This window comes from Rana temporaria, chromosome 7 (assembly GCF_905171775.1).
Source record: "Rana temporaria chromosome 7, aRanTem1.1, whole genome shotgun sequence".
In the NCBI taxonomy this organism is placed as follows: domain Eukaryota; kingdom Metazoa; phylum Chordata; class Amphibia; order Anura; family Ranidae; genus Rana; species Rana temporaria.
The window spans coordinates 128,506,686-128,529,429 of NC_053495.1; the positions used below are offsets into that span (position 1 = coordinate 128,506,686).

The window sequence follows — 22,744 nt, forward strand, 5'->3', positions numbered from 1 at the left end:
TCCTACTGAAGAATTCTGAGAAGTTGTTGCCAACAAGTTTTGGGAGAAAACACAGTTCCCCAATTGCACAGTCAGGTACCCTTGACGGCAAACACTTCAGGGTAAAGAAGCCTCCGCACTCAGAATTGCTGCACTTTAATTACAAAAAGTATTTTTCGGTCGTCTGCATGGGCCTCCACTGCAAAAAAAAAAGAAAACGCATGACGCTCCTAAAAGCGATGGTAAAACAAAACTTGTGTGCATGAGGCCTTAAGGCTGACAGGCGATGCACCGCTGTCTTTCAAAAACAATAAGGCTTGATCTGTATCCAGGTTCTGGTCTTAGAATGTAATGGCCCGGATTCACAAAGCACTTGCGCAAATGTGCGCCGTTGTATCTGTGTGCCGGACCCACAAACTAAGATACGCCTAAAAACAGGCTTCATCCCCTCCGACGTAACATGCCTACGCCGGCGTAGCGTGGGCGCATATTTAGGCTGGACGCATGTGGTGCTCCCATTGATTTTCTATTCAAATGTGCAAATGAGGGAAATACGGCGATTCACGAACATACGTGCGCCCGACGCAGGCTACGCGATGTGCGCGTAAGTTGTACGTCCGGCGTAAAGTTAAGCCCCATAAAGGAGGTGTAACCCAGCAGCAGACATGCAAAGGTCTGCACCAGGGAACACAAGCCGCCGTATTTTTTAGAGTTTACGTTGGACGTGTGTGTGGCTGGGCGTAGGTTACGTTCACGCCGTAGGCAGTGATCCGGCGTATTTTAGGCAGTATTTTAGGCAGTTGTTCCAACGTGGTTATGAGCATGCGCAGAGGGATGCGTCCTCGTCTCGGCGCATGCGCAGTTGGTGAAACGTATCTGTCTGGCGCTCGGCCCATCATTTGCATGGGGTCACGCCTTATTTGCATGGCTCACGCCCACTTCCACCTATGCCGACTTACGCCTTCGAAACCCAGCGCAGTTTTGGCAGCACTGGCTTTGTGAATTCCATGCTTGCCTTTCTGCGCTGCGTTGGCGTAGCGTATATTATTTGCGCTACGGTGGCGTAATGTGCGCCCGCTCTCTGTGAATCCGGGCCAATGTGTATATTGGCTTGTCTAGTGTTGGCTAATGTGGTAGCTTAGGGAAAGCAGTGATGTCATGCCCTCCGCCATGTAACAGTGCCTACTAGACTGCAGCACCTTATCATGGGAGAATGTCACATGCTTTCCATACCTAGAAACACAGGTATTTTTTCAATGGCAATCATGGAGAAAAAAGTAGTGGAAGAGCACTGGAGAGGTGGGTGGAAGGTGGGTGGGGGTGGTTTTAGGCATGAGATGCAATAACTTTTGCTCAAACCAATCAAATATTTTTTACCAAACACATGTAGCAGAATACATATTGGCCTAAATATATGAAGATTTTTTTTTTATTGGATATGTTTTATAGCAGAAAGTAATACATTTTTTTTTTTTCAAAATTGTCAGTCTTTGTTTATAGTGCGAAAAAGAAAAAATGCAGGTGTGATCAAATACCACCAAAAGAAAGCTCTATTTGTGGCAACAAAGGACAGACATTTTATTTGGATACAGCATTGCATGACTGCGGAATTGTCAGTTAAAATGTCAGTAAACCCTCCATTACAACTTTCACCTACAGGTAAAGCCGCGTACACACACTCGGATATCTGATGGAATCTAATCCGGTGGATTTTTTCATCGGATAACCGATGAAGCTGACTTTCATCAGTTTTGCATACACACCATCAGTCAAAAATCCGACCGTGCCAAAACTTGGTGACGTAAAACACTATGACGTGCTGAGAAAAATGAAGTTCAATACTTTCGAGCATGCGTCGACTTGATTCTGAGCATGCATGGATTTTTGTCCGATGGACTTCCACACAAACGATCGTTTTTTTTCTATAATTTTTTTACCCATAGGAAAAATTTAAAACATGTTCTATTTTTTTTCACCGATGTAGACAACGGCACAGGCGCACTGAGAATGATAATTTTCTGAAAGAATAATGCTGGCTTTGATGGCTCCCGCGCACAGGCGCGGAGTGACGTCATCGCTGCTCCAGCCAATCACAGCGCCGGAGCGGCGATACCCAGAAGTAACCTCCGGGAGATATGTCTGCGGCTAGAGGGGAAGACGAGGACAGCTTTGAGGGCTTCGATCTAAGGTAAGTGATGCATAATGAGCTAGTATGCTAGCCATACTTGCTCATTATGCCTTTGTCTTCCAGGTTGTTGTTTTTTTTGGGGGGGGGTTTACAACCGCTTTAAGTAAGGCAGTGCTGTATCGCAAAAAATGGCCTGCTCATGAAGGGGGTAAATCTTCCATAGGTAATGTGGTTAATCATCTACAATTCATTACATTTTCCCCCAAAAATGAAAAAAAAAGTTAAATTAATAAGAACCCCTAGCAATTATTACCAATATAAGTGCTAATCAAACAATACCCATAAATATTCATTCATTCATTTATACACTGCACTTATAAAGTGAATTGTGGGACTCCTAAATCTGACATTCGCTTTATGTAAAAAAAACAGTCCAAAGTTATTTCCAGTGCAATAAAATGAATTGCGCAACAATTGCTGCATTCTTTCTTCAACATGATCCCAACCACCAGTTCCCCTGTGCATTACACACTTACCTGGTGCTCTGATGTTATAAACAGGTAACACTTTTTGAGCCAATTACCATGACAAGCCTATTTACATAGACTAACGTTGACCTTTTGTTGAATTATATTAATGATTAACTGAGTCGTGTCTTACACCTTCATCTGTCGGTCATAGTGTATTTTAAACTTAGCCTGCAGCAGTGTTCCTGTGCCTGAAAAGTTATCTCATTTAGCAGGCATCTCTCCATTATTATGTTGGAAACTTGGCATACAAAGTGAATTTAAGAATATCCTGGCTTTACTGCTTACTTTATATTAGCTTGAGGGGAGCAATATAATTCTGTAAAAATGACTCCTGTAGAAAATATAGTATTAGAACAATGAAAGCCAGTGGCAGCAGGTGGTAATTTTGTTTTCGAAGCACAGATCTGGGGAAAGGTACAGAAACATTTCTGCAGCATTGAAGGCCCCAATGAGCACTGTGGCCTCCATCATCCGTAAATGGAAGAAGTTTGGAACCACCAGGACTCTTCCTAAAGCGGGCCACCTGGCCAAACTGAGTGATCGGGGGAGAAGGGCCTTAGGCCCCGTACACACGTCCGAGAAACTAGACGGGCAAAACACATCGTTTTGCTCGTCGAGTTCCTTGTGAAGCTGCCGAGGATCTCGGCGAGCCGAAATTTCCCACTGACTAATGAGGAAATAGAGAAAATGTTCTCTATTTGGCCCGACGAGATCCTCGTCGGCTTCCTCGGCCAAAAGTGTACACACGACCGGGTTTCTCGGCAGAATACGGCTCCGATCGAGTTTCTGGCTGAATTCTGCCGAGAAACTCGGTCGTGTGTACGGGGCCTCAGTCAAGGAGGTGACCAAGAACCAGATGGTCACTCTGACAGAGCTCCAGTGTTTCTCTGTAGAGAGAACCTTACAGAAGAACAACCATCTCTGCAGCACTCCACCAATCAGGCCCGTATGGTAGAGTAGTCAGAAAGGAGCCACTCCTCAGTAAAAAGCACATGACAGCGCGCCTAGAGTTTGCCAAAGGGTACCTGAAGGACTCTCAGGCCTCATACACACGGCCGAGGAACTCGTCGTAAATTATACATCGTTTTCCTCGATGAGTTCCTTATTAGGCTTGTCGAGAATCTTGACAAGCTTTCTTTGCGTACACACTGTCAAGACAAAATCTTGTCGTTCTCAAACGCGGTGACGTACAACACATACGACGGCACTATAAAGGGGAAGTTCAACACATACGACGGCACTATAAAGGGGAAGTTTGATTCCATTGGCGCAACCCTTGGGGCTGCTTTTGCTAATCTCATGTTACTGCGTGTTAAGTAAAAGTTTGTTGAGAGACGATTCTCACTTTTCAGTCTGTTACAGCGTGACGAATGTGCTATCTCCATTACAAACCCTACTTTTACCAAAGGCACGCTCCCATCTCATACTTTATTCTGAGAATGCGCGGGTCTCTAAGCATACACACGAACGTGTTTCTCGTCCTAAACCAGCCCGACGAGAAACACGACGAGAAAATTGAGACTCCCGACGAGGAAAAAGAGAACTTGTTCTCTTTTTTTCTCGTCGAGTTCCACGACAGTTTTCTCGACGAAAAACATACACACGACCGTTTTCCTCGGCAAAAAATTTTGGCCATAAAGTTTCCTGATGGATTCTGTCGAGGAAAGCGGTCGTGTGTACGAGGCCTCAGACTATGACAAAAAACATTCTCTGGTCTGATAAAACAAAGATTGAACTCTTTGGTCTGAATGGCAAGCGTCATGTCTGGAGGAAACCAGGCACTGCTCATCATCTGGCCAATACCATCCAGTGAAGCATGGTGGTGGCAGCATCATGCTGTGGGGATGTTTTTCAGCAGCAGGAACTGGGAGACTTGTTAGGATCAAAGGATATATAAATATAATGTACAGAGACATCCTTGAAAAAAAACCTGCACTCTGGACCTCAGACTGGGGCAAAGGTCCATCTTCCAACAGGACAACGACCCTAAGAACACAGCCAAGATAACAAATGAGTGGCTATGGGACAATTCTGTGACTGTCATTGAGTGGCCCAGCCAGAGCCAATGCTGTATCCTGGCCTAGGCCAACAAGGCCCAGGCCTAGGGCAGCACTTTGCAGGGGGGCAGCACAGACAGTGTCCCCACCGGCTTGCACTACACTGTTAGGCAAATTAGTTTAGCGCCTCCATAAATCGGCCGCACTGCTTCCAGTATGTGGGCGGTTGGCATTCTGCAACTGTGGGGGGGGGGGCACTTCCAATTTTTTACCATCCCTGCCCCATTGCAGAGATTTCCCTTCACTTCCTGTCCCATAGCCAAACAGGAAGTGAGAGGAAATCTATGCAAATTAAGGGAATCCATTGCCCCCCCCCCAGGCCATCAGAACTAGTGTCCCCACTTGAAAATTTCAGGGTGGGTCTTAAACCGCAAGGCGTGTGGCCTTGACAGGAAGGGGTGGGTCATATTTAAATTAGGGGGTGCACGAGTTTAGTCAGGCCTAGGGCAGCACAAAACCTAAATACACCCCTGGCCAGAGCCCAGACTTGAACCCAATTGAACATCTGGAGAGATCTGAAATTGGCTTTCCCCCGACACTCTCCATCCAACCTGATGGAGCTTGAGAGTTTTTTTTAAATAATGGGAGAAATTGCCCATAAATAGGTGTGCCAAGCTTGTAGCATTTTACTCAAAAAGGCTTGAGGCTGTTATTGGTGCCAAAGTTGCTTCACCAAAGTATTGAGCAAAGGCTGTGAATACTTATTTACATGTGATTTTTTTTTGTTTTTTATTTTTAATAAATTTGCAAAGATTTCAAACAAACTTCTTTCACGTTGTCATTATGGGGTATTGTTTGTAGAATTTTGAGGAAAAAAATGCATTTAATCCATTTTGGAATAAGGCTGTAACATAACAAAATGTGGAAAAAGTGAAACGCTGTGAATACTTTCCGGTTGCACTGTATTCACAAGCCCATTCCCCCACTAACCATCCTAAAATATCTCTTGCAGCAGCTGGGGGGAGAGGGGAGGAGGAAACCAAGCAGCACTACGGGGCGGTGGGTCCAAAAAGAGGGTAAAAGCCTAGGCAGTAGGGGGAATCGGCACCACACATAGTGATTAGGGTGTGCCCAGGCACACCTGGCACACCCCCTGGGCACGACTTTGACCCTTGGTACGTTACACTGCTCCCCATAATATCTAGTGCTATATGGTACAGTCTGTAGCTAGGCACTACCCTTTCTTCTGCTGAGCTGTCTAGTTTCACTTTCCAAATAGAGACGGAGGTGGGAAAGTCGTTGTCTTCTTATAGTTCAAAGGACTGGAAATGTATCATCTGTACTGCACACTTTTTCCTGCATTTCTCTGTACTTACCTGAGGTATTCTGGATTCAACTGTGTGAAGAGTTAAGCTGTGTGTGGATTCTGCCAATTCAGCAAGTGGTCATACTGTAAACAGCCAGGGGTGGACTGACACTTCTGGCACTAGGACACTGCTGAGGGCCCCATTCGAGTAGGGGGCCCCATGTCAGTAGGGGGCCCCATGCCAGTAGGGTTGCCAGCCTCAGTAAAACCAAGGACTGTATGTAAAAATCTGTCCCTGAAATGTCCCTTACAGACATCCCTATAGTCTAAAAATCCCAAGATTATAGCTGCCCTGCCTCTCCAGTACCTTTTCGGTGTGTGTATGTGTATTCTCTGTGTATGTATACAGTGTGTGTATACTGTGTGTGTGTATACTATGTGGCCCCATAATCTATTGCCTAGGGGCCCCATACTCTATTGCCTTGGGGCCCCATAATCTCCTATTGAATGGGGCCCCATAATCTCCTATTGACGGGGGCCCCATAATCTTCTATTGACCGGGGGCCCCATGAGTTGTCAGTCCGCCTCTGTAAACAGCAACAGGGGATGTTTGTCATTGCAGACATCAGCATTTGAAAAAGTTATTTTGTGCTCTGGTTTGATCGTTTACATCAGGGTTGACAAATTTGCTTGGAATCTAGGAGCCAGCTAAAAAAGTTAGGAGCCAGAAAACGCGCCCCGTCCCGACGAGCTTGCGCGCAGAAGCGAACACATACGTGAGCAGCGCCCGCATATGTAAACGGTGTTCAAACCACACATGTGAGGTATCACCGCGATTGGTAGAGCGAGAGCAATAATTCTAGCCCTAGACCTCCTCTGTAACTCAAAACATGCAACCTGTAGAATTTTTTAAACAACGCCTATGGAGATTTTAAAGGGTAAAAGTTTGTCGCCATTCCACGAGCGGACGTAATTTTGAAGCGTGACATGTTGGGTATCAATTTACTCGGCGTAACATTATCTTTCATAATATAAAAAAAAATGGGGATAACTTTACTGTTGTCTTATTTTTTAATTAAAAAAAGTGTATTTTTTTCCCAAAAAAGTGCGCTTGTAAGACCGCTGCGCAAATACGGCGGGACAGAAAGTATTGCAACGATCGCCATTTTATTCTCTAGGGTGCTGGGATAAAAAATATATATAATGTTTGGGGTTTCCAATTAGGGGGAAGAAGATGGCAGTTAAAATAGTGAAAAATTACATTAGAATTGCTGTTTAAAGGGGAGTTCCACCCACAATTTCACTTTTTAAATATAAATACCCCTGTAATACACAAGCTTAATGTATTCTAGTAAAGTTAGTCTGTAAACTAAGGTCCGTTTTGTTAGGTTGTTAGAGCATTTAAATAGTTTATAATCTAGAAATAGACCGTGACCATCTTAAGTGTGGGCATCATGAAGCCAGACTGTATGACTTCCTGGATTTCAGCTTTGCATATCTCGCACATGCTCAGTGCACAAGCAATGTAATAGGTTTCAGTCAGGTTTGCAAGGACTACTGGGAAACATGATGCCTATCCCAGAAACCCTTGCAAATAGCCTAGGCAAATAAGGAGGAGGAAGTAATGAATGACTACAAAATAAAGGTATTTACAAGCAACAAATTAAATAAAAATTGTCCATTCTGAACACTATGAGATTAGAGCATGCAGCACAGACAAACATAAAAAAATGGGTGGAACTCCACTTTAACTTGTAATGCTTAACTTGTAATACCAACGGCCACCACCAGATGGCGCCAGCTTACACATCTGGTGGTAATAACTTGTAATACCAACAGCTCACCACCAGATGGCGCCAGCTCACAAAAAAAAAAGACGCCAGGACCCTATTTCTAGTTGCCATGGCGACCTGGCGACCGGGATTTGTCGAGCCCTGGTTTACATTTTCAGAAAAGATTTTTAAGGGTTCCTTCACTCTGGATATTTTATCAGGCATTTTGCTACATGTTCCAGCGCATTGAAAATACATGCAAAAGTTAAAACCCAACGTTTAACAGAACCATTTCACACAAATGCATTGTGTTGTAATGCGTTTGCATCATGAGTGCATTGATATGTATTTTGACATGCAAGTTAATACATATCTTTCCAAAATTCAGCACCTATATAATGCATCCCGATGCATGTCAATGGATTTTTTTAGTGTAAAGAGTTCTCTGATTAAACAAAGTGTGGTTACAGCTTCAGGTTTGCCTATTCATATAACAGGGGGAAAATATGAAAAAAATATGAAATGGTAGTCATCACATCAAGAATGGGGATGAACCAAACCCCGCCAGTTAGGTTTAGCCCTGGTTCACACTGGGTACGATTTGGAACGATTTGAGATGCGATTTGACATGTCAAATCGCATCTCAAATCGGCGGCAATTGTCAGCAATGGCACTGTCCTAATCAGTGCGACGCCGCATCTGCGATTTCAAAAAGTAGTTCCTGTACTACTTTTTGCGATTTCGGGCCGCGATTTACATTAAATTGCGGCCAAAATCGCGGCAAATCGCGGCAAAATCGCGGCCGCGAAATCGCGGTAAAATCGCACATTTTACCGCGATTTTGAATTCGCAGCAGTGTGAACCTAGGCTCACAGCAGAACATGCGAACAGGCAAACAATTTGTGCGAACACTGTTAAAGTCTATAGGACACGAACGTGAAAAATCAAAAGTGCTCATTTTAACCACCTCAATACTGAGCACTTTCACCCCCTTCCTGCCCAAGCCATTTTTCACTTTTCAGCGCTGTCACATTTTGAATGACAATTGTGCGGTCATGCAACACTGTACCCAAATGAACATTTTTTCACTTTTTGCTATAATAAATATCCCCCCCCCCCCCCCAAAAAAAATGTCGGAAATGCTAGATGTCACATTGGTTGTGCTCTCAACCAAAACTGTCAAACCATCCAATAGCTGGTTTCATAACTGATCACATGTGCAACATCGTGGCAGTTGCAGATTAAACAGAAGCCAAGATGGTAGCTTCCTTGGCTGAAAACAATAGGAGGGTTTACTTCCACTTTAACTAGTTGCCGACCAGCCGCCGCCGTTTTACGGCAGCAGGTCGGCTCCCCTGCGAGAGAGCCCGTAGCTATATGTTGGCTCTCGCGCAGGCCACTAGGGGCGGGTGCGCGCCGCCGCACCCGACTCCCGTGCACGGCGAGCGTGATCGCCGCCGGGCACACGCGATCGTTCGTTACAGAGCGGGGACCGGGAGCTGTGTGTGTAAACACACAGCTCCCGGTCCTGTCAGGGAGAGAAATGCTGATCTTCTGTTCATACAATGTATGAACAGATCAGTCATTTCCCCATGTCAGTCCACCCCCCCTACAGTTAGAACACACCCAGGGACATACTTAACCCCTTCCCCGCCCCCTAGTGTTAACCCCTTCACTGCCAGTGGCATTTTTATAGTAATCCAATGCATTTTTAAAGCACTGATCGCTATAAAAATGCCAATGGTGCCAAAAATGTGTCAAAAGTGTCCGAAGTGTCCGCCATAATGTCGCAGTACCGAAAAAAAATCGCAGATCGCCGCCATTACTAGTAAAAAAAAAATATTAATAAAAATGCCATAAAAATACCCCCTATTTTGTAAACGCTATAACTTTTGCGCAAACCAATCAATAAACGCTTATTGCGATTTTTTTTTAACGGAAAATATGTAGAGGAATACGTATCGGCCTAAACTGAGGAAAAAAAAAGTTTTTTTATATATTTTTGGGGGATATTTATTATAGCAAAAAGTAAAAAATATTCATTTTTTTTCAAAATTGTCGCTATATTTTTGTTTATAGAGCAAAAACTAAAAACCGCAGAGGTGATCAAATACCACCAAAAGAAAGCTCTATTTGTGGGGGAAAAAGGACGCCAATTTTGTTTGGGAGCCACGTCGCACGACCACGCAATTGTCAGTTAAAGCGACGCAGTGCCGAATCGCAAAAAGTGCTCTGGTCTTTGACCAGCAATATGGTCCGGGGGTTAAGTGGTTAATTGGTTTGCACAAAAGTTATAGTGGCTACAAAATAGGGAATAGATTTATAGCATTTTTATTTTATTTTTTACTAGTAATGGTGGCGATCAGTGATTTTTTTCGTGACTGCGATATTGTGGTGGACATATCAGACACTTGTGACACTATTTTGGGACCATTTACATTTATACAGCAAACAGTGCTATAAATATGCACTGATTACTGTATAAATGTGACTGGCAGGCAAGGGGTTAACACTAGGGGGCGATCACGGGGGTAAAATGTGTACCCTAGAGAGTTATGCTAACTGTAGGGGGAGGGGACTGACTGGGGGAGGTGACCGATCGGTGTCCCAATGTACAAGGGACACACCATAAGGGGGGGGGGGGACCCTCATGCCATTGTTGTACAGTGGAACCTTGATTTACTAGTAATGCAGTTAACAAGCGTTTGAAAGACGAGCACATTTTTTTTAAAATTCTGACTCGGTTTGCGAGTGTTGTCTCCCAAAACAAGCAGAATTCAAGCTAATGGGGTGAGCAGTAATCCCCCCCCCCCCCCCCCCCACCATCTTCCATGGTTTTCTCTGGCTCTCCTGTCCCAACAGGGAACCTGAGAATGCAGCCGGTGGTTCTGCCAGCTGACCATAGAGCTGATAAGAGACCAGAATGGCTCCAATCATCTCTATGGCCTAAGAAACCGGAAGCTATGAGCATTTTATGACTTAGATTTCGCTGGTTTAAACAGCGCCATTGGGAAATTGGGAAAGCATTTTATTACACTGATCTTGGTGTGGTCAGATGCTTTGAGGGCAGAGGAGAGATCTAGGGTCTAATAGACCCCAATTTTTTCAAAAAAGAGTACCTGTCACTACCTATCGCTATCATAGGGGATATTTACGTTCATGACAAAATAAAAACTTTATTCAGCTCTAATTAACTCCTTATTCTACTTCTCCATTTAACTATTATTTCCCTGCTGATTTTTTTGTTCCCTTCTATTTTTTAAATGAAACTATTAATAATTAAAACTTTGTTTTTTTCTTTAAGATGTTTGCACCTTTAGCATATATTTATACATTTCACGTTGAAAAAAGTGCAAAATTAAAACAACCAAAAAAATTATTTCATTTGAAAATTACTTTTCAATTCTTTGTACCATTGCTGGCAGCTGAAGTATAAACAAGATAGTTGCGGTAGGTATCAGTAATTGGTATTGGTGAGTACTACAAAAAAGTATTGGTACTTGTCATAGACCTTGGAATGCGGAAGTGTTCCTCCTTGAAATCTGTTACACAGTGGGGGGTTTTCTGCTCTGTTTTAAGGCTCCAGACTGCTCCATTGTTCTGTGTCTGGCTATTGTGCACATTGATTGCCCCCTGGGGCTTCTGTCTCATTACACATAGCAGTCCTTCTATTCAAGCTATCGGACCAATCCCTTCCAGACTCATTTTCAAGTCCTCATTTGCATGGCTAAGAGGACCTGAAGGACAACTACATGTACTTTACAATTGACCAATAGGAAAGCGGTTGTTGGGGGCGGGATGTTCCAAATTCTGTATAAAAGTGTGTTGTGTGCTTCCAATAAAGGTCTTCCTGTTTGAACTTACATACAGCCTGCCTGGTGTTTGTTTTAATGGATTCCGAACGGCACATAGCTGTAGTTCGGATCCCGGAGCCTTGGATGACCGAACCATCAGACGTTGCGATCTGCAAGCTGACTCAATAGTAGCAGAGGAGTGTCGGGGGAGCAGAAGTGAGCGAGCAAGGGTCTCGTTACAGTACTCATACTAAAATAAATGGTATAGGTGCATCCCTACAATGCTGCATTGCAGCGGCATGCACTGAACAAAAGGACGGGACAGTACAAGGCAATTCACCACTTCGCCCCGCACAGCAGCGGATAGAACTTGAAATGAATAGAACAAAGTGCCATATGTGATATTTCAATAAAGTTCACTTAAAAAAAAAAAGGGGTGTGATGTGCCGTGATTTCACTGCATGACACTGCACACCAGCTGTTATGTTGTAAGGCATTGGCTGGTGTAAATAAACCCAAAAACCCAACTCCACAAAACGTAAAAACAATCACTTGCAGTGGGACTATGGGACTGCACCCACACTGCAAAACTTGATTTCACTCCTCACTGCCTATCACAGTTTTGGAGGCCATGGAATGCCCAGATGGCACCCCCCCCCCCCAAATGATCCCATTTTGGAAAGTAGACACCCCAAGCTATTTGCTGAGAGGCATGGTGAGTATTTTACAGCTCTCTCGCTGGACGCCATTTACGTTCACGTCGAAGCAAATGACGTCCTTGCGACGTCATTTGCCGCAATGCACGTCGGGAAATTTTCCCGACGGAGCATGCGCAGTACGTTCGGCGCGGGAACATGCCTAATTTAAATGATCCACGCCCCCTACGGGATCATTTAAATTACGCGTGCTTAACTGCTATACATCTCTCTACACTCACTAAGCACCTACACTCTTCTTCTCAAATACACCGTCCTAGTACCGAGTTTGAACGTCTGTGTTCTCTCTCTGAGACCCCTAGACACCTTCTATCAGCCATATATAGTCTTCTCCAGTCACTCACACACTCCGAGCTCCCGTCTTACACTAGGATGTGGTCCGCAGACCTGGGTGAAGACATCCCACGTTCAGACTGGCAGACTTCGTTTCACTTTACCCATAAGTCCACGATCTCCTGCTACTCGCAAGAAAAGAACTACAAGATTCTCTCAAGGTGGTACAGGGTCCCCTCCATGTTGCACAAAATATTTCCGTCCACCCCGGCATCCTGCTGGCGATGCTCTGCAGCTACGGGGTCATATCTACACGTCTGGTGGGAATGTGAGAGGATCCGCCCCTTCTGGACTCAGGTATTTGAGTGTTATAATAAGACTTATAATGAATCGTTGGTTCCCTCCCCCAAAATTGCTCACCTCTCCGTTCTGCCTGGCTCCATTGCATCGCAGAAGCGGAGTCTCCTCCGCTTCTTTATGTCATCAGCGAGGCAGCTCATACCTTCCTACTGGAAGTCGACCACTACTCCTCCCTTGTCACATTGGGTCTCAATTATGAATGACACTATGAGAATGGAGGAGATGTTAGCTCTGGACAATGATACCTACGAGAAATATAAACAACTGTGGCTCACCTGGCTCCACTTCTCTTCGTCTGATACTCTGTTGAGCATGTTGTCTCCCGCAACATGATCGTTAGTGTAATGTTTTATGCCCCGGGACAGGTTGGGGCCCCGATGCGGGACCTACCGCCGTAGATACACCCTCCCTCACCCTCCCTTTAGATTGTCCTGTCGGCAGCCCACGCACTCCCCCCTTCAAATCCCCTCTCACCTGTGTCTCATTCACCTCCTCCCTCTCTCCTCCTTCTCTCTCCTTCCCCCTTCTCATTTCAACTTTCTCTACACTCTTGTTCCTCTTCTCCTCCTTGTTTCTTTTTTTTTTTTTTTTCTCTCTTTCTTTTCTCTCCCCCTCCCCCCCCCTTTATTTCTTATTTTTTTTTTCTTGTTGTATCAATACCGTAGTTTACAGTCGCAGCTCCGCTAAAAAGCAGAGACCTTAGTGGTCACGCATAATTTCCTTTATTATCGGTTCATTTTATATACAGTTGTTGCCATGTCTTTTGTTATGCTTATTGGTGAGAGTCTAGCTGTAGGCGATAGTCACTTGGCTGATTCTTCCCTCCAATCATTATTGTGACTGTATGCGGACTGTGCCTTCTAATGTTTATTGTCTTTTATCTGTTTGATATGTCGAAAATTTCCAATAAACATATTTTCAACTCTAAATTACGCGTGCTTACGCCGGCCACTTTTACGGAGCGCCCCCGCAAATTACGGAGCTACTGCTTCGTGAATGAAGCGTAGCGCAAGTAATTTACGGAGGCGTAGCGTAAAAACGGTACGCTGCGCCTCCGTAAGAGGGCGCAAATCTACCTGAATCTACCCCAATCACTTGCAGTGGGACTATGGGACTGCACCCACACTGCAAAACTTATGCTGCATACACACGATCGGATTTTCCAATGAAAAAAGTCAGATGGACTTGTTTCATTGGAAATTCCGATCGTGTGTGGGCCCCTTCTGACTTTTTTTTCCATCGGAGTAAAAAAATAGAACATGTTAAATTCTTCCGATGGAAAAAAATCTGATGGGAAATTCTGATCGTCTGTGTGGAGTTCCGTCGGAGAAAAATCCATGCATGCTCAGAATCAAGGAATATGTGCTAGGGGGTGCTTTGGAAGGAGAAAAGACTTGTGCTGGGGGGTGAGGGGGGATGGATTTCATATCCAACCCCCCCGTAGCACCAAGTCCTCTATTATCCTAAAGTGCCCACATATCCTCTCCCCCAAACCACTCCAAGTGTACTGTACTGTACTTGCAAGTCTCACTTTTAGCTCATTAATAAAGACCCCAGATCAGCGTTGTCCCAGCAGAGCAGCGTAGCCGTGCTTCCTCCCCGCCTCCTCCTCTGTGTCCAGGAAAACATCACAGCAGAAGGAGGGCGGGGACAGTGCGCAGCGCTCCATATGTGTGTGTCAGCCAGGGAGAGATGCCAGTTTGCGGAGGCCATATGAAGCATTGCTCGCGGGAACCAAGACACCCTTTGGGCATTCTGGGACTGTGATTCCCCGAAACTCCGGATTGGGACATGGTACACATTGCGGGACGATCTAAGAAACATTGAGCTATGCAAATTAGGCGTCCGTGAGGCCCATTTGAGTGCGAGGCCTTAGGCAACCGCCTAATTTGCCTAATTAGAGAACCGCCTCTAGGCACCTGTGCTCCCGATCACGTATATATACAGGATCCGACACTTCAGGGTAGGGGGCTTGATTGGGCACCGCTGGCGGCCCGCTTCTGCTGTCATTATACACAGTGGAAGCCGATTAAAGGCTGCATGATACCCAATGTCTGCCGGCAACGCTCTGCCGGGGAGAGAGACTAAACTGCAATCTGCCTATGTAAATGAGGCAGAGGCAGGGTTCCGTTCTAACAGGGGGGAGGTTACTTATTTTCACCTAAGGCAATTCCAGCTCTGTCACGTGGAAGGCAATGTTGTGGCATTGTTGGGCAAGGCAGTCAGTCGCAAAGTCCACGTCCAGCAAGCGAGGTCAGGGATGGTATATTTTGGATGGTGAGCCCTGACAATGCATGCATCAGTGACACAATCCCTGCTGTGTTCCTGATGGAGCAGACTCTGTGGGGAATTATGGACAGGGCACTTGAGGCTGAGCAGCGGAAGGATGAGGAGGACTTCCTTTCCTCTCAAGGCCCACTTTATGCAGACGCCATTGTTCCTATGCTTCAGAACACATAAGAGGAGATGGAGGAAGAAGAGGATTCTGCCAGTTTTGGAGGCAATGAAGCAGAGGAAGACATACGTCAAACAGTATGGTGGTTTTCCATCCTCAGAACCCTTAGGAGTAGTATGTGGCTGGGAGTAGGCAGTTCCAGATACTATAAGCCTCAGTAACCCCAAGAAGTCTCATACCTCTGCAAATTTGCGGTGCATGGGCTCCAGGGGCGTCGTTAGGGCGTGGCTTGGGGGGCTGGAGCCCCGAATGGGTCCCCGAAAAGCCCCGAGTCTATGCCGCTTCCGATCACATTGTTAGCCCCGAGCCCAGCGTCTGGGAGTCAGGACCTGATACCGAAGGTGGCCGAGTGCCGCCAGCGCAGAGTGTCGCCGAGTACCAACTCGGCGACACTCGGCCACTTTCGGCATCAGATTGGTCCTGACTCCCAGACGCTCGGCTCGGGGCTAAAAATGTGATCGGATGCTGCCCCGCCTTCTGGAGCCTGGAGCGCCAATGGTGGGACGCGGGATGTGTGACGTCCATCATAGGTGCTGCAGGCTCCACGGCGGAAATTACAATTTGGCTGCGTCACCACATCCCCGCTCAGGCGGTTGGCTCTCCTCGGCTCCTCTCTGACTGCCAGTGCCTGCCCTGCAGGTCACTGCACTGTGTGGAGCTGTTACTGATCTTTTTTTAAATTATATTAGTTGTAAAAGCTCTTCATATAGGTTCACTATAGATCACCTGTTCTGTTCACCTGTCTGTTCTTGAAAAAATCATATTCAGGTCAGGTCAGTGGGTCAGGTCAGGAGGTCAGGTCAGTGGGTCAGGTCAGTGGGTCAGATCAGGGGGTCAGGTCAGTGGGTCAGGTCAGGTCAGTGGGTCAGGTCAGGTCAGTGGGTCAGGTCAGTGAGTCAGGTCAGTGGGTCAGGTCAGTGAGTCAGGGCAGTGGGTCAGGTCAGTGTATGCAGGACAGGTCAGTGTATGTAGGTCAGGTCAGGTCAGTGTATGTAGGTCAGGTCAGTGGGTCAGGTCAGTGTATGCAGGACAGGTCAGGTCAGTGTATGTAGGTTATGTCAGTAGGTCAGGGTATGTGTGTCAGGTAGGTCACCCCGTGCCACTCCACCGACCGCGGCCGAACCCCCCCCCCCCCCCGGTGCTGGCTTGGCTTCTGGCTGAAGCCCCTGGTCTTTTTGGCACCTAGCAACGCCCCTGATGGGCTCCCTCATGCTTCAAAGCTTGTGAAAGGACCCAAGAATACATGGCGTAAAGGAGAAGGTTGGCAACCCTTCTTGACCACAGTTACAAGGGGAAAGTCTCAGAACTCATCCCAACCCCACAGAGAGTGCAGAAGATGAAAACTCTGTAGGACACCTTAACGATGAGTTTATCTAACGCTTTTCCCAACTCTGGTAGGTTACAGTGTTGTGGAAAACATAGTTTTGAGGCCTAAGTGATGCATTTTACAATTGTTTAAGTCCTCGCCGCTCAGGGCTGTCAGCTTCCACATCCAATCGGCAAACTCTGCATTACATGGTGGACGATTATCTAGGGGAAAAAACTGAGATGGAGAGCTTTCCAGTCAACGATCCACTGGCTTACTGGGTCATGAGAATAGACCACTGGCCAGAACTTGCCCAGTATGCAACTGAGCTGCCCTGCATCCAGTGTGCTTTCGGAACGGGCTGTGCTGCTGGAGGTTTTGTTACAAATAATAGAGCGCATCTGTCCACAGACTCTGTGGACGGTCTGACATTTATCAAAATGAATCAGTCCTGGATTACCAGCAGCTATGAAGCCCCTGATGCCGATGTCGCTGACTAAATGTTTTTTTGAGATGTGGAATCTCTGCAGGACTTCTAGGCTGCCTAGCATTGTGGGTGTTGATTTCATCTGGAAGATTTTTTTTGGTGTAGGTTTCATGGGCACAATTAACACCCAAAGACCAGATTTTCCACACCTGTTTGACAGGTGCATATCATTTAAATTTTTGACAGCAAGGCCAATTCTTTCTTTCATCAAGAGTAACTCTATGGGGTTACGGTGTGAAGGCACCAACAACAACCAATTTTTCTGCACCTATTTGACAGGCGCATATCATTAAAATTTTTGACAGCAAGGCCAGTTCTTGTTTTAATCGAGAGTACCTTAAGGCCCCATTCACACCTCCGCGACAAAACGCCCGACGCCGGACGCTCGTGCCGCTGGAGGGGAGAATTCCCATTGCTGTCTATGAGATGGTTCACATCTCATAGACGCCGTACGCCTGCCGCCTGAAAAAAGTCCCGGACCCTTTTTTTCAGGCGGCATTGGCGTTCGGCCATACAAAGCAATGGGAAGGATTTGTAAAAAAAAAAAAAAGTTACACTATTCGCGACAAAATACGCCGCGTACGCGGCGTTACTTGTCGCGGAGGTGTGAATGCAGCCTAATAGGGTTATGGTGTGAAGGTGCCACTGACATCCAAAGCAATGTGAATGAGGTCTTATGCTGGGTTACTTCCCTGTCATCGTTCTCCTCACTAAGGCTGCATTTACACCTGAGCGTTTTGTCACCTGACGCGCGACGCTCAAATACGCTAGAGGGGAAAAAATACATTATTCCCTATGGAGATGGTTCACATCGGCACGCCAATACGCCTGAAGCTCAAACAAGTTCCGGACCCTTTTTTGTCGTGCGTATCGGGCATATTTGAGCGTTTCCATTTCCCATAGAAAGTAATGGAAACTCTCGATTCAATCGACTAGCGCGATAACGAGCGTTTTGTCGCTTTAATCAATAGAACTTTTCACCCAGGCAGAAGATTAAAAAAATCTACCAACATAGCAACAAGTGATGAAAAGATGATCATTTTTCCTATTGGCTAAAATAAAAAACGTCGAAGTACAAAAACGTCGGACGACGCTGTATGCAAACGCGCAAATAAGCATGAATACGCGCGACAAAACGCCGGAAAAAACGACCGACGTTCAGGTGTGAATGCAGCCTTAGGGAGATTTCCTCTCACTTCCTGGTGTGTTCCTGGGAGAGGAAGTCATGTGACATTCCTTAGTAAACTCCTGACAGGGGTGGTTTCCCTTCTCTACTCTCCTCAGAAGTGGGAGAGAATACTTTGTGCAGAACACGTTCTATTTATATCCCCTCACCGCCATTCTAAAAACGGCTCTCAGGTCACCTCATTCCTGGCACCGGACATGTGTGTTCAGGATGTATCCACTGCGTGTAGGAGGCTGTATAGAGGATGTATCCCATTTGCATTGAGGGTGTATAGACTCTACTATAGAGAAATGTCTCGGTTATATAGAGGGTGTGGTATTTCTAAGTTGTATGGAGGGGACCCACAGTCAGGACACTCTTGCTCTCCTGAGGACAGCGGGAGGGCGCGCCTTGCTCGTGCACTGCGGCAGTGTCGGAGACGTGCAGCAGATTCTTGCCCCGCTGTGACTGGAGTTCCTCACCTGGACGGATTACCGGGACTCCGCCCCCCCCCCCCCCCCCCCGTGCGCGTCACCCCGGGGTTCCTGAGCGCGTCACTGGGACCTTCTACCTGCTTCTTACCAACTTCATCCGGCTGGGTACAAAACACGGTGAGTACATAGTACATAGCTGTGTGGGTCCAAGGAACGGTATGTACTTGGCACATAGAAGGGCACCCCGGTGCTGTAAGTGACCCTTCCTTGTCTTCTCTGTTACAGAAGGAGCGGTGAAGACCCGGCATGCCCCCCTCCCCGGTGCCCCAGTGATCCTCAGTCATGTCGTGCTGTGGGGAGTATCAGGTAACAAGTGGCATGCCTGTATGTCCTGTACAGTATATACCTATATACCCTTCATTGATGGGTCATCACACCCACCTCATCCAACCTGGCACCTGCTGACCTCCTCTCTACATTACTCCAGATCTCATGTCAATATGTCCTGTACTGTATGGGAGATCCTGTACTGTATGGGAGATCCTGTACTGTATGGGAGGTCCTGTACGATATGGGAGATCCCTTGTCCTGTAATATATGGGATATCTCGTGTCCTGTACTGCATGGGAGATCCTGTACTGCATGGGAGAACCTGTACTGCATGGGAGAACCTGTACTGCATGGGAGAACCTGTACTGTATGGGAGAACCTGTACTGTATGGGAGAACCTGTACTGTATGGGATATCCCGTGTCCTGTACTGCATGGGAGAACCTGTACTGCATGGGAGATCCTGTACTGTATGGGAGATCCTGTACTGTATGGGAGATCCTGTACTGTATGGGATATCTCGTGTCCTGTACTGCATGGGAGAACCTGTACTGCATGGGAGAACCTGTACTGCATGGGAGATCCTGTACTGTATGGGATATCCCGTGTCCTGTACTGCATGGGAGAACCTGTACTGCATGGGAGATCCTGTACTGTATGGGATATCCCGTGTCCTGTACTGTATGGGAGATCCCGTGTCCTGTACTGTATGGGAGATCCTGTACTGTATGGGAGATCCCGTGTCCTGTACGATATGGGAGATCCCGTGTCCTGTACTGTATGGGAGATCCTGTACTGTATGGGAGATCCTGTGTCCTGTACTATATGGGAGATCCCGTGTCCTGTACTGCATGGGAGAACCTGTACTGTATGTGAGATCCGTGTCCTGCACTGTATGTGAGATCCCGTGTCCTGCACTGTATGTGAGATCCCGTGTCCTGCACTGTATGGGAGATCCTGTACTGTATGGGAGATCCTGTACTATATGGGAGATCCTATTTCCTGTACAGTATGGGAGATCCCGTGTCCTGTACTGTATGGGAGATCCTGTACTGTGTGGGTGATCCCATGTCATGTATAGGAGATCTCGTGTCCTGTACTATATGGCAGATTCCGTGTACTGTACTGCATGGAAGATCCCAGATTCTGTGTCCTGCAATGCATAGGAGACTCCAGATCCCGTTACTGTACTGTATAGGAGATCCTGTGTCCTGTGCTGCATGGGAGATCCTGGATCCCGTGTCCTGTGCTGCATGGAAGATCTCTGATTCCGTGTCCTGTACCATATGGGAGATCCCTGATCCCATAGCCTGTACTGTATAGGAGATCCCAGATCAGATAGAGATGATGATTAGACTCTCATATATCTATCATCTGTTTGTGTAGGGAGTGATCAGACACCCTTCCTCCCGCATTATCACAGTTCAAAAGAAGAAATACAATTTGTATGTTTCCTCCTCTAAGGATTGGCCAATGGGTCCATAGGATGACCATGCACACTACAATCATTACAGTCCTTGTTCAATTATCTGTAAAGCGTTCGTTCACCTTTTCATAAAGAATGTAACACCCCCCACACCCGCCAGTCCCCGATGTACTTAACCACTTCTCCACCGGGCCTTTTCTGGCACTTCTCTCCTTCATGTAAACATCATAATTTTTTTGCTAGAAAATTAATCAGAACCCCCAAACATTATATATTATATATAAGTTCCATTCTGTGAGTGGCTATGGTCGTCCTCCTAGATCCCACCGTATGTGGATATGTAGCCACCGTCCTCGGCGCAATCCTGAGACATGCTACAGGAGTACATTCCCACATACAAGCAGTGTAAACTTCCCACAGATGAAATCTCCACCCACAACATTCATGAGTGACAGCGGCACCAGCAAACGTCCCTCCAGACCGCCCATCCTTGCCTTATCATAGATAGTTGTACTATGTGAATCATGGCACATGTAGTCCCTAAGGTTAATGCCTGGTACACACTATAACATTATCAGACGATTGATCGTCTGTTTTATTTTTTTCTCACATTTTTTCACTTGCACCAGACCTTGCCACCCCTTTAAAGAGTGATCCATTGTGGATCACCCTTCATAGGGGGTTGGACATACAGTATATTGCCTCCTCACCACCTGTTTTAAAACTGTAAAGCCTGAATTACCATGCCGTAACCGTATGCATAGCATTAATAGGTCAAGTTCAGCGGTGCCATAGTCCGCCCAATGCAATAGGAGGTAGAATTTTTGCTGTGGCATGTGTACCACCCCGTCTGGCTGCCTTTTGCAGCTTAGGGGGGAGCAGTCATAGGACAGTAAAAATGCAGTTCAGCCACTTATTTTTACCACTCCCTGATTGCAAGTATAAAGGAGCCCTGAGGAAGGCTGGGCACTCTTGTCCAGAAGCTTTAGAACTGAGCTGTACCCAGCAGTAAATCAAACGTACATTCTAATTATTATTTATGAGTTTGCTATCTACTTATGTATTTTATTAGCTATCAAATTTACTTGGAATCTAGGAGCCAGCTAAAAATGTTAGGAACCAGAAGCGCGCCCCATCCCGCCGAGCTCGCGTGCAGAAGCGAACGCATACGTGAGTAGCACCCGCATATGAAAGCGGTGTTCAAACCACACACGTGAGGTATCGCTGCGATTGGTAGAGCGAGAGCAATAATTCTAGCCCTAGACCTCCTCTGTAACTCAAAACATGCAACCTGTAGAATTTTTTAAACGTCGCCTATGGAGATTTTAAAGGGTAAAAGTTTGTCGCCATTCCACGAGCAGACGCAATTTTGAAGTGTGACATGTTGGGTATCAATTTGCTCTGCGTAACATTATCTTTCACAATATAAAATAAATTGGTCTAAGTTTACTGTTGTCTTATTTTGTAATAAAAAAAAAAGTGTATTTTTCCCAAAAAATTGCGCCTGCAAGACCGCTGCGCAAATATGGTGTGACAAAAAGTATTGCAACAACCGCCATTTTATTCTCTAGGGTGTTAGAATAAAAAAAATATATAATGTTTGGGGGTTCTAACTTCTAAGTAAAGGTAAGGAGATGGAAACAGGCAGGGACGCTCCATTAGCATTGCTGATTGTCTTGTCATACCAACGGCCACCACAAAAAGGCGCCAGAATCCCCCTTGCGATCACGTCGGGCCGCGACGGCCGGTAATTGAGACGGCAGCTTTGCGGCCTTCTGCAGTCCTATGGTTCCTGCAGTCATATGCAGTCCCCCTTGCGACGTGATCGCAAGGGGGGTTGCGTACGGAGACATGGTACCCAAGCTGTGCCACCTCAGGCGCCAGGTCGCTAATTCTAGTCGCAATTGGTTTGTCGAGCCCTGCTTTATGATTACCAAAACGACATGATATAGTTGTCAGTAGATCTAAAGGAGATCATACACTGATCAGCCATAACTTTGTGACCACTGACAGGTTAAGTAATAACATTGATTATCTCATTACAGTGGCATCTGAAATCGGTGGGATATATTAGGCAGTGAGTAAAGCATGTTGGCCCTGAATGTGTTGAAAGCAAAAAAAATAGGCATTACAGTTTGTTGTGTATAGGGCTGTGTAGCTGCAGTCTGGTCATGGTGCCCACGTTGACCTGCTTTCACAGTAAAAAGCACCTACAATGGGCACGTGAGCATCAAAATTGGTTCAGAGAGCAATGGAAGAAGGTCTGGTCTGATGAATCTGATGGTCA

The 22,744-nt window shown here is 46.2% G+C and overlaps 1 protein-coding gene across 2 annotated transcripts in view; it reads left to right on the plus strand.

Annotated features, from left to right (window-relative positions):
• Nucleotides 1-18,768: 18,768 nt before the first annotated feature.
• SLC44A3 (solute carrier family 44 member 3) overlaps nucleotides 18,769-22,744 on the plus strand; it is a 184,165-nt gene continuing 180,189 nt past the window's right edge. The window contains exons 1-2 of one of the 2 annotated variants that reach the window (XM_040359964.1): nucleotides 18,769-18,879; nucleotides 18,988-19,086. In XM_040359964.1, the coding sequence (XP_040215898.1) occupies nucleotides 19,045-19,086 (42 nt within the window). In that variant the 5' untranslated portion in view covers nucleotides 18,769-18,879; nucleotides 18,988-19,044. The remainder of the gene's footprint in view (nucleotides 18,880-18,987; nucleotides 19,087-22,744) is intronic. The other variant, XM_040359965.1, reaches the window with a different exon arrangement.